Below are 12710 nucleotides of genomic sequence, written 5' to 3'. Positions count from 1 at the left end.
CACACCCAGTTAGTGATGTCAGCACAGGTATGTTGCAGTTGACAGCTAATGGAAAACACCTGCTCTAACCCATGTGATTCAGTTTGGGCTACAGCAAATCAACCAACACTGTGGCACTTATATGGGGCTGACACTGGCAGGTGAGTGATACTTTCAGTCTGTCTAAAAATCTTATGGTGGGAATTGCGGCGCACACATTGCGTTAACACCCAGTATTTGGGTGTGACTGAATGCTGCCTGTCATGATATGTTCCTCTGAACACTTGTCACACCAGGAACGGAGTCCATGGCCATGTCTGTCTTTCTGTTGGTCATCGGTGTAATCGTAGGAGTTGGATATATCTTTCATAATATTGTAGTGAAGGGGAAACGATGCACCAGCAACACGAAGCTGCATGGTAAAACGGTGATTGTGACAGGTGAGTTACTTGTTTAGGTACTGTAAAGTATTAGTGCTTTTTCTGGTTTTATCCTCTTAGCAGATTTTGTATTGACCTGTACTTTCCTTGAACTGTACCCATTCTACAAACTGTTAATAAAATGATCGATCAATCAAAGGTGGGATGAAGCTGTTAGCATATTCCCTGGTCGGTACTCTTTGTCTTGTTCCCAGAAGGTTTTAGAAGCGAGTTGATATCCATGTATTCTTTGTGACCATTCCATTTAGTGTTTTAAAAAGTGTGGAGGAATTTCATGGACTTGCAGAATGCAGAATGTCTTGCATCAGACTGGTGTTTGAATCACGTTGAACATTGCAATACAGTCACAGTTACCTCCATCGTCTGTTCAACTACAGGCAGCAACACGGGTATTGGGAAAGAGACAGCCATACACCTGGCTAAAAGAGGGGCCAGGGTCATTCTGGCCTGTCGCAGTCAACATAGAGCTGAAGCTGCTCTGGCTGAAGTCAAGAGGGTGAGAAGTTTATTGAATTATGTGTCGATAATTGTACATTTCACCACACAAAGTAGCCTACAAATGTATTCTTCTGACGGCAACAATGTTAACCGCAATCTGTTTGCCCTTCAGCTGGGTAAAAGCAATGAGGTGGTATTCATGCAGTTGGATCTGGGGAGTCTGAAGTCTGTTCGCTCCTTTGCTGAAACCTTCTTGAAGACTGAGCCCAGACTGGACATGCTCATCAACAATGCAGGTTAGCGGCAAACAATACCACTGCACAGATGACATTGGTACTGCTAAACTGCCAAAGCTTTGCATGGATTAGATTTGTTTTGTTGCAAGGAGTTGTGTGACTTGGGAACTCGGGGCTGGCCGGTGCGCCTTGCTGTCGCCATGTTGTCCCTCCCTTTCCTGTCCCACGGGCGTGCATTGTTTTTTAACAGTCCCAGTCCCAGTAAACCCACTCAGAATGTTTAGTCTACACGTGTAGTAAGTCTGCACGTGTAGTCCACCCAGGACTAGTTGAGCTGGTACATACCTGTTTGTCTGGTTGCATAGTGAATTTCGACAAAGCGTCAAAACAATCCAGACCTGGATTGATCACCTGCAAACAGTCCAACTGAAAGTGTTGTCTTTGTCGTTCTCTCTGCAATAAGAACTGTTTTCTTCACGTGACCGCAGTTTAATTTATAGGTATTCTATAATAGTTTAAAAAAACGTATGGTTACAGTGATGATCTATGAGGGGCCTGCATGTTAGGTACATACGCCAATCATTACCCTAACCTTGGAGCTGGAGTTGCTTGTTTAAATCTCATTGTAATAGTTAGGATGGGTTAAATGCAGATAACAAATTCCAGGTATGTGCAAATGTACTTGGCAAATAGGCTACGCAATAAACAAATGGGAATGAATCAAGGCTTGTAAAGACGTGTAAAATATTTGATGTTCACATGATTGGAGATGGGCTTGAACTTGAAACATCACCTTCCTTTCTGTCATACAGGCATTTACGTGCAGGGTAGAACGGAGGATGGCCTGGGGATGATGTTTGGTGTCAACCACATCGGCCCCTTCCTGCTCACCAACCTGCTACTGGAGAGGCTGAAGGAGTGTGGTCCCAGTCGCGTGGTCAACGTGGCGTCTGTTGCACATAATACAGGAACGATTGACTTTGATTCCCTGAACACCCACAAGGCTCTAGGGTTGGGGGAGTCGTTTGTAGCTAGCATGAAGATCTACAGTGACAGCAAGCTATGTAACGTCCTTTTCACTCATGAACTGGCAAAGAGGCTACAGGGAACCCAGGTCACCTGCTACTGCCTCCACCCAGGTCAGCTCACAACTCCTATTCTATGCTATTGAGGCAAAATCGGGAGATATTTGGTTTGTTTGAAGCTCTTTTCTCTCGTAAGACAATCTTTGAAAGCTTTCTTTTACAGAGAATATGCTTAACCACTTTGGAAAGCAGGGGATTGTTTTGTAGGGTGTACTGTAAATGATACTAAAATGTCTACCATCAGGATGCCTTAATACCCTTTCATGGTAACCACTAACTACCATATGTAACTGTTATTTGGTCTTTTTTTTTTACAACGCAAGTAATATTACTTCTACTTGAGTTTAACTCTAACGAGAGTAGAATATTCCCCCTTTTTTTAAAACTCAATTATTTTTTTATTGATGTAGCAATGAATAAACATACCTGTATTAGAATATTCCCTTTACGCCCGTGCTCACAGTGTGTTGAAATAAGGGGTTTATCATAATGCCTTGTGCACACTGATCCTAATGGCTCTTCTTTTATTTTGTCAGGAAACATCAAATCTGAGCTTGGGCGGCACGCCGGCTTATTTCTGACAATCATTATGAAGCCCGTTACTGCCTTATTCTTCAAGAACATTTTTCAAGGGGCCCAGACGACTCTGCACTGTGCACTCCAGGAGGGCATCGAACACCTCAGCGGACGCTACTTCTCCAACTGTACCGTGAGGAAAGTCTATGCTAAAGCCAGGGATGATGCTGTAGCCAAGAAGCTGTGGGAAGTGAGTGAGAGACTAAGTGGACTGTCATAAAGCCTTATACCTCGTTGCTTGAGGTTTTTAACAGGTGGTGTTGAATTATTCTAAACCATCTTTCAGTTTAACCAGCTGAACCTTAGAGCCCCTATTCTGGGGATGCCATAAAAGGAAAACATTTGGCGAAGAATTCACAAGCTCAACGTGTGAGCACAAGTACAAGTACAATTGCTCTTTTTCTGTGAAAGGATTTGTAGAGGGGTGAAAAGGAATGGTCACTGATTTTTAACATGGCCTGTTGAACGGCCCAGGAGTTACTGTGATAAATATTGCCTTTTTTTTGTGTATGCTCAGAAAAACACTTAACATGAAACCTTTAACTTAACTGGACTAGATTCGTTTTTATATTATTCCACACCTATTAAACATAAATAAAAAAAACTTGAATCTAGTGTTTGTTTTCCTTTTGTAATTTATTTTCTGAATTCTTAAAGGGATATTGGCGTAATTTCATCTTCTACTCAGGCTTTTTAAATTGCTTGGTTAATTATTTTGATATTCATGTTAGCTGCCACGCCCCCTTCCTCTACAAACTAATGAACTTCAAACTCCTTGGTTCTGGTGACTATTGTTACATGAGGGAGCTGTTTTTCAATAGCTTTTTTATTTATTTATCTATTTTGGAAAAATGAATAATCCAGATACGTGTAAAACGAAATATGAAAAAGGTGATTGGGAAAAAACATGCCCCCTCACATATTGGGACAATATCTGTCACCAGAACCAAGGGTGTTTTTGATTAATCTAACATGGTTAAAATGTAGTTTGAATTACAATGTGTTTGTATAAGATGGGTGTGTCTACTGAATCAAGAACTTAAAAACTGAGTTAACAGTTCACAAAAGCCTGAGTAGACAATAAAATGACCCAAAATTTTAAAGTGAAACCCCCAGAATTGTACTTGAACCTTACAGACGCTGTTTGCACTATACTCCCTGGCCTGCAGAGGGCGGTGAAAGCGAGACATCTTCAAAAATGTAATGCGCTAATAAGGGTTGTAAGGGTAACAAATGGGTTGCCAAGTCTGCCTGTTTCCCGCCAATGTTGGCTTGTATTTTCCCAGAGTTGCGTTTTTCCCCCCGAATCGCGGGTTGCGTTTTTATTTAGGCTTGTTTTGAATATCAAACAAGCCAACATTTCTTTGATGTATACAAATAAAATACCCATAGGTTTGGGGTAGTGTGAATCTGATTCTGATCACATGACGGAATCGGTCTGGTGTTTCTACTGTGTGTAATTGAATTACACACAGTAGAAACACCAGACCGATTTATTATACTACTAATAGTATAATAAATGACCAACATTCATAATTATAGACCTACATAGTATTTATAACGATAAATGCACAAATTATTTATTATATGGCGATATTATTGGGCTTGTTTTGGCTTGTTTTTCGAGGTAAGATTTGTCTTATTTCTCTCGCTAAGAGTTGGCTTGTTTTGGGCTTGTTTTTGGAGGTGGGTTGGCTTATTTCTCTCACAAGAGTTGGCAACACGGATGCGCTTCCGTCAAAGGCTTGAGTTGTGGAGAAGTGTGAGCTATTTTATTTCAGCTCACCTCTCCACTGAGCTCAGCCTCTCACACAGTTATCCCAGGATGGATGCGTTTGTACTTATTGGAGTGGTTCTAGTGGGAGTTTATGTGATTATTTATAATGTTTGCGTTAAAGGAGCTTCATGCACAAGCAAAGCAAACCTGAATGGGAAAACAGTGATTGTTACTGGTGAGTCTTTCTAGTATTAATTCTGTTGATTATCCTACTGAAGATAACTGCAGCTTTATAATGTAGTTAAGTATTTGTGTATCAGATAATAACTTATGAGGATTAAAACTAGTTTATTAAACTGGAGAAAAGGAGGCACTGGAGCAACTCAGACAGTTGCCTTATTTTATTATCAGGGTGCAAGTAAAAAAAACACGTTTCGATGTTTCAGTTAACACAGTAACAACACAGTAAAGCTTAAGTACACACATGGTACAGGGACAGGAGGCCCAGTTAATCAATGTCACACAGCCAGCAGTAATCATTAGTTCATAGTACATATTTTTCAAGTCACGTGCAGGAACATTCAAGTGAGGAATTATCCCGATGAAAAGTAAAGTGTGCATTTAGACTATGAATATACAGACTATAAATACACAGATGTAGGAAAGATAAGAATACAAAAACAGTTTTAAATTTAAAAGACCACTATCAAGTTCAAATTCATATTTTCAAATTTCGTATTTAAGTACATATAAAAAATATATATTTATGAATAAATTAAAACCAAATATGAGGCAGAAGACCAAACCTAGTTTGGGAATGGATAGCTCTGGTCCATAGTATTACTGCTTCTATGATTCTGGGCAGAATGGTGGTGATGACACTTGACCCTACACTGGGGCCCTATTATTGTTTATTGTGCTGTATGTCCTTGGCCATTTACCTAGTTGTTTGCCCCCCAAAGCAGTCTATTCCCAAACTAGGTTTGGTCTTTTGCCTCATATTTGGTTTTAATTTATTCATAAAAATATATTTAATATGTACTTAAACCAAAAATATGAATTTGAACTTGATAGTCTTTTAAATTTAAAATGTTGTACTATTTTTGTATTATCTTTCCTACATCTGTATATTCATAGTATAAATGCACACTTTTCATCTGAATAATTCCTCACTTGAATGTTCCACGTGAAAAATATGTATGAACTATAATGCTTGCTGGCTGGGTGACATTGGTCAACTGAATTAGCCTGGCTAATAAGCCAGACCGAATCAGCTGTTGGCAAAAAACAATTGCCTGCCCACACGACAGTGTGATTTGAGTCTGGGTTATTAGCCAGGCTACAACTGAATGGCCTGCCCCTGTACCATGTGTGTACTTAAGCCTTACTGTGTTGCCCCCTCGGGCTATGACCTGACGGAAACATCGAAATGTTGTCGCTTTTTTACTTGCACCCTGATAATAAAATAAGGGCTTAAACTGTCTGCGTTGCTCCAGGGCCTCCTTTTGTCCTGTAACCTGTCCTGCCTCTGAGATGCACCAGACTGGCCTGCCATAGGCTAGAGGCCTGGTTGGAACTCCCTTCTGCGTAGTTTATTAAACTGTTTTTGCACAATATTTGATGGATGCTATAATGCACAGTGCATGGTCTCAATAATGGGATTCTATATAGTGATAACTACACAAACAATGTTTGTTAATACAGAGGACAATACACTACATTACTTTCAGGAAGTAACACAGGAATTGGGAAGACTACAGCCATAGAACTGGCAAAGAGAGGAGCCAGGGTCATTCTGGCCTGTCGAAGTAAACAGAGAGCTGAAGCTGCTCTCACTGACATCAAAAAGGTAAAAGAAAACAAATAACCCTGAAGCTAAAGGGTCTTTCTTGCCACTTATGTAATGAATCATGGTCTCCTGCAGGAGAGTGGGAGCAATGAGGTGGTGTTCATGCAGTTGAATCTGGGGAGTCTGAAGTCCGTTCGCTCCTTTGCCGAAACCTTCTTGAAGACTGAGCCCAGGCTGGACCTGCTCATCAACAATGCAGGTAACAATGATTTTTTTCTAGTTTAAAGTCATCTCCACATATGGGCATTTTATTGACACACCATGTCCATTATACGGCCATGCTATGTTTGTGATGCCCACCGCCCACCACCCCTCCAAGGTCGTTCTGAGACGAGCCCTAACCCATCATCATCGCCTCCAGTCATCCCGGTTCTGCATACATCTGGACAGTTTGCCTGTATTTTATGCTGCTGCATCTTTCTTGAGTACGCCCACTATGTACTGTATATTAATGCAGGACGATCTTGTGACGGATGATTTATTTTCTTCAGGAAATGAAGATAACCACATATTATTAGAACAAAGCAATACTGTCTTATCAAAGTTGGTACTGTGACATTATATATTGTCAATTTTGCATTGGTCCAATGGAGTTAAGAGGTTTTGTCCTTTTTAATACTTTCTTTGGTTCAATATTGTTTTAACCAACACACAGACGTAAAGGGTGTTCAGTAGCACTGATTATTAAAAAAAATCAAAAACCTCAAAATTAGAATTGGGTGGTTTCCTCCCGAAAACTACTAATTATATAAAATATTATTTAGAAACAGCAGGATCAGTGCTTCCTGTCTGTTGTGGTTTGGTACAAGTGCCAGCTTTCACCATGCTGTCCAGGTACGCCAGTGGTTCATAAATGTTTGCCTTCCTCGGTCCACCATACAGACCTTTCCTCAACCCAATAGAAGAGTTTTTCTCTGCGTAGATCTATGACCAAAACACACACATACATGGCGAAATCTATTACGGGCAATGAAACTAGCCTGTAGTCACATAGCTGTGGAGTGTTGCCAAGGCTGGATCCGGCACACCAGAGGGTTTCTTCCCCCGTTGCCTGGCAAGGACAACGTTGTGGACGAAGTTCTCTGTCCAGACCCAGCACAAAGGGGGAGGGAGAACAAATCTCTCATTGACAATATTTTGCACACTATTTTTGAGTGTATTGCAATTCACTTGGCTTTCTTGGTTTGTGCAAGTCTGTATTTTTCGTACCTCTGCTGTACAGCGAGGTCATATATATATATAAAATAGTTGTTCATGGATTTACAAATGCCGTATATAACAGCACAAAATGTTTGGCAATGATGACACACATGTTCGAGACACCCTGCTCTGTCTACTTTCACAGGGATTGTCATGCAGACTGAAACAGAGGATGGCCTGGGGATGATGTTGGGTGTCAACCACATTGGTCATTTCTTGCTCACCAACCTGCTACTGGAGAGACTGAAGGAGTGTGGTCCCAGTCGGGTGGTCAACGTGGCGTCTACAGCTCACAACTTGGGAAAGATTGACTTTGACCTACTGAAAAGACACAAGAGGCTGGGCATGGGCGACTCATTCATACAAATACTTAAGACCTACAGCAGCAGCAAGCTGTGTAATGTTCTCTTCACCCATGAGCTGGCCAGAAAACTGCAGGACACAACGGTCACTTGCTACAGCCTCCACCCAGGTCAGCGCTGACTGGTTATATATTTTTATTTCAAAATGACAAGTTGGCATTTTGGTTAACTCTGTTGTTTAAATGTGCTTCGTTGTTTGTGGAGATATCTTCAACAGTTTAATATTTAGCTTAAAATAACGGATTGGAAAAATGTCATGGAGTGTATTCTATGGTAGCGTGCACTGATCCAGCGTGTGTCACGGTGTGTGTGTGTGTGTGTGTGTGTGTTACACACACACACACACGGATGAGAAAATAATTTCTCGCTTTATTTTGAAAGCTACATTGTCCAACTTTAGGTGAAGTGAAGTGAAATGAAATGACAATAATATGGACTGCATGTCTTTGACCCTTAGGTGTTGTCAGCACAGAGATATCCCGTGATGCCAGCAAGCTCTTAAAGCTGTTTTGTAAACCCATCTCCGTACTGTTCTTAAAGAACCCTGTTCAAGGGGCCCAGACCACTCTGCACTGTGCACTCCAGGAGGGCATCGAACACCTCAGCGGACGCTACTTCTCCAACTGTACCGTGAGGAAAGTCTATGCTAAAGCCAGGGATGATGCTGTAGCCAAGAAGCTGTGGGAAGTGAGTGAGAGACTGAGTGGACTGTCATCATTTAAAGATGGAGTGCCATGATTTTTGTACTTTTTCCAATTTTTCATGTTTAAGAGGTGAAAGTACTTCATTAGACCCCTTGGTATGGTTATGTGCAATGATGTCTTCCCTTTGTATTTAGGGTTTCTTCCTGGAGGCTAAAACCTTGACAGTCAAACGTGCCAATGAAAAAAACAGTAATATAGTGACATCACACTATCAGCCCACATACAAACGACATTTTAACAAATACTGTACACTGTACAAAATTGTGAAATTTTTACAATTGTGAAATTTGTATGCTATTTTGGAAAAGCTTTGACCATATTCATGTTGCACCAGATCTAAGGGACACATATTTAGTAAAGGCACAGTCAATAATCATATTTTATTTTAATAATGTATTGGAATATCTTTCCTCTCCCAAAATTTGTCACTACCGAAACATAGACTTTTATTCCCCCCTGTACAGAGTAGACCATTTTTAAGAATTTAGGTAGGTTCCACAATTTAATACATTTAAATTGAAATTTAACAATGTTTTTATGTTGAATTATTGAGAGTAATCAAAAACAGCTTTGAACTGATTTTAGCAGAAAAAACGTTTTTTTAATTTAAAGAAAATTCACAAAATCAATCTAAATATTTCAACTTCCCTTTAAGATAAATCAATAAGATTGATTTAAAACCAACATTTAATAAGTTGACAAAAATCATTTAGATATTGTTTTCATGAATTGAAATTTAGGAGTTAGACGTTGGGACAGCCACCTCCCAAAAGAAAGTAAGTATATCTTATATATTACATTTTCTTCTATCTCAATAAATATATTGTGATTAAATAGATTGTTTACTGCAATTTGAACCAATTCGGTAGAATGGCTCATATAACAATAAGACCTGATGATCATGTTTTAGGGTGGAAAAAAATCATGGCACTCCATGTCCAAGTCTAACTTATCCTGTACTTTACATATACCGGTACTTATATTTTCGATAAGCCCCCACTGACCCATTTAGTGACTTAAAATCACACCGTAATCCATTGTAAGTGTGTTTTATAAATAATGCATCATGACATGAGCTTCATGTTACCAACATTAATTACTTATGAACTGGAAAACTAAGAATTAGAAGAATTACTAACAAAATCCAGACCTAATAAATAATTTAATGTAGTGTATTTCTTTTATAACTTTTTTGTGGTATGTATTTTCTGACTTAATTCAGTATCTGTGTCTAGTAGAAGCAACATGTACTGCACTACAACTCCTGGCCTGCAGTGGGTAATGAAAGCAATAGATCTGCTGAGACAATGTGCACAACAGTGTGCTTGCATCTACAAGGGGTGTGTTGTGTTTATGTGATTTCAACTCTCACCCACATAAGTGGTAGATGCCGACAGGGTGTGACAATATTGAAGGGATGGATGCATTTGTGCTTATTGTTTGGTGGGGTTCTAGTGGGAGTTGATTGTAAGGTTTGTGTTTAAGGACCTTTTATGCACAAGCCAAGCAAAACGGTGATTGTTACTGGTGAGTGTATTTCTAGTATTCATTTTGTACCCTGCAAGACCCACCGTTGCAACATTACAACCATTTATATTAATATATTAATTCATATTCTTTTTTTCACCTAAACATCATCATTGATGTTCATTGTTTAGTCTTGCAATGCCATTCGTCATATTTGCATATAAATACCCCAGAAATTACCCCAGAGGCAGAAATTCACACAACTTCAAAATCTCAGGACTTTTTAAACTTGACCTTTAACCTTTAACCCTGAAAAAGGTAAGTAAAATGCCTGTAATATATGTTTTTGTGATCATTAGAATGGCTAGAAAAGGTACATTTATTATTGTGAAAAATATCCCCCAAAATGCAAATGTAATTTATTTATTATTATTATTTTAATAATTATTAGAAATGTGCATAACATTTGCATAAAACTTTTTTTTTTTTTTTTTACATAATTTCCTCTAGTCCTAGTTTCTGCAAGTAGAAATATATCCGGGTCTTGCTTAGGAATGTAATTAAGGTATTTAACTACTGTACATTGAAACTGTAGTTCATTGAACCATGTTATTGCATAACATTTGGAGGATGATTGCATTATCCATAATTATGGAATATATTTTTAAGCATTGGCCCTGAATCCCAAACTCTGGCATTGTGTGCTAACCCAATAGCTTTGCAACAGATTCCAGAGTACTTTGCATACTACTACTAACTGTGTTTGATTATATGAGGACAATGCATTTCTTCCAGGAAGTAACACAGGAATTGGAAAGACTACAGCAATAGAATTGGCTAGAGGGAGCCAGAGTCATTCTGGCCTATTGCAGCAAATGGAGAGCTGACATAAAAAAGGTGAGAGAATGGACATTTGGCTCCATCTGCTGTGTACCTGTGTGAACTTAGCGGTGCAACAGTACTGTACTGTACTCTACTATACTGTATTTCTCGTACTGTACTGTACAAGCACCTGTGTGTGTGTAAGGGACACTGCGCAACAGTACCATCCAGTGTTGCTGAGGTGTTTCAGCTGTCCGTGCTAGGACAGACACATACATAGGGAGGGAGTGGGACACACATAGCTGCGTAATGGAGCGGAGGCACCGCTCAAAAAACTAGGGGCCCTATCCTGGGCCACCCCTTACCCCTAAACTTATTTGTCATCTTATACTATTTTGAAAAACATTTTAAAATAGTTCAATTAGCCGGTCTACATCGACACGTTGTGAGCTTGTAGATTTCAATTTTTTATTTCAAAATTTGAACTATTTTATATTTATATTTTATATAATATATTTAATAAATGCATGCACATGCCGTAATATTAGACAATCCAATAATCTCCATGCTCCCCTCAGCCGTATCACTCATAGCCAGTTCCCCATTAAACACAGAGGTTCTTTAGTCTGGAATACACACATACTTATTGCCAACTCCACATTTTCACCATAGAATTAAGATCTTCACTCAGTAACTTTAAACTTAAACTCTAAGCCTCTCCACTTGCTTCTACCATATAATGTATATAACTACTTCTGGCTGGTGATCTGTATCCTATCCTGTGCGTTTGATGATTTATGTTTATTTTGTATGACAAAGTATAGGACTTTAAGCTAATAAATATAATTTAATTTCTACTCGATCGGTTATTTTGATCACACGTCTGAACTTCCTCGGCAACCAGTATCACCCAAGTATAGGGACTTGGGCGTTACAGGTGGTATGCGACTCCACCTCCCCATTTCCACACACAGTCTATGAGAGGCCAACCGAAACCGTGTAAAGGTTATCCTCAAATAGTCCTCAATGTAAGGTGTACTGACTGGTGTTGGCATAGAATGGACTCAGATAAATATGGGTTGATGTCTCATGATGTCTTATATTTTGTTCCCTCTTTGGATTGCAATTCATGAATCATGTCCCTTCGGTCACTCTCAATATGATCTTGTTTCTCCATTTATCTCAGATAAATGAGAATACATTACTTGGTTGGAGAACGAGCCATGGTGCAATCTGTCTAGCCGGTGTGTATATGGTCTGCATTCTACTCTGTGGCAGATTGCCAGATTGTATATAGTATAGCTTGCCTGACTAGTTTTCCCAGTTTAGTAGTTAGCCTGTTCACTTTGTGAAGTGGCAGTGCACATCTTCCTTGTGAATTTATCACCGACCCTGCTTTGGCTATAAACAGCGCAGGGGGGCACTGTACAACAGTTGCGACGGTACCTGACGCAATTGTGCTGTCGGGGGCACTCGCTGATTGGCAGCAGTGGCAGCATGTAAAAACAACACTCGCCACAGACACTTCTGACTTCCTTCACGTTATTAGCCTACACTACAGCCTGGGACCGAGGCTACACCAAGGAGAGGGAGGCGGGGCACATTAAGACCGGAAAGGCACCCGTGTCAAATAGCTGATATACAAGCTCATAGAGAGTTTGTAGATCTGCAATTATTTTGAAAAATCTAGAAAATTTGTGCAAATCTAGAATTGTTTTAAGCAAACATGTTTTACTATAATGGCCAATACAATTTTGGGTGTCCCGGGTCCTTGACATGAAAAAGCGTTTAGATTTGTATTGTAGAATTGCCTCGGGTCAATAACTGGAATATGT

The 12710-nt window shown here is 39.7% G+C and overlaps 1 protein-coding gene across 1 annotated transcript; it reads left to right on the top strand.

Annotated features, from left to right (window-relative positions):
* Positions 1-87: 87 nt before the first annotated feature.
* Positions 88-8620, top strand: LOC308321857 (uncharacterized protein; the record flags this gene model as incomplete). The annotated part of the gene is made up of 11 exons (XM_080772949.1): positions 88-140; positions 276-419; positions 797-915; positions 1030-1153; positions 1906-2232; positions 2715-2973; positions 4570-4706; positions 6202-6320; positions 6396-6519; positions 7666-7992; positions 8340-8620. Exons 1-11 carry the CDS (start codon positions 122-124, stop codon positions 8618-8620), a joined length of 1980 nt encoding a protein of 659 aa, XP_080629075.1. The 5' UTR covers positions 88-121.
* Between the last annotated feature and the right edge of the window lie 4090 nt (positions 8621-12710).

Source organism: Protomyctophum bolini, assembly GCF_963924005.1.
Source record: "Protomyctophum bolini genome assembly, chromosome: 9".
NCBI lineage: Eukaryota > Metazoa > Chordata > Actinopteri > Myctophiformes > Myctophidae > Protomyctophum > Protomyctophum bolini.
This window is presented reverse-complemented; position numbering and strand designations above follow the sequence as displayed.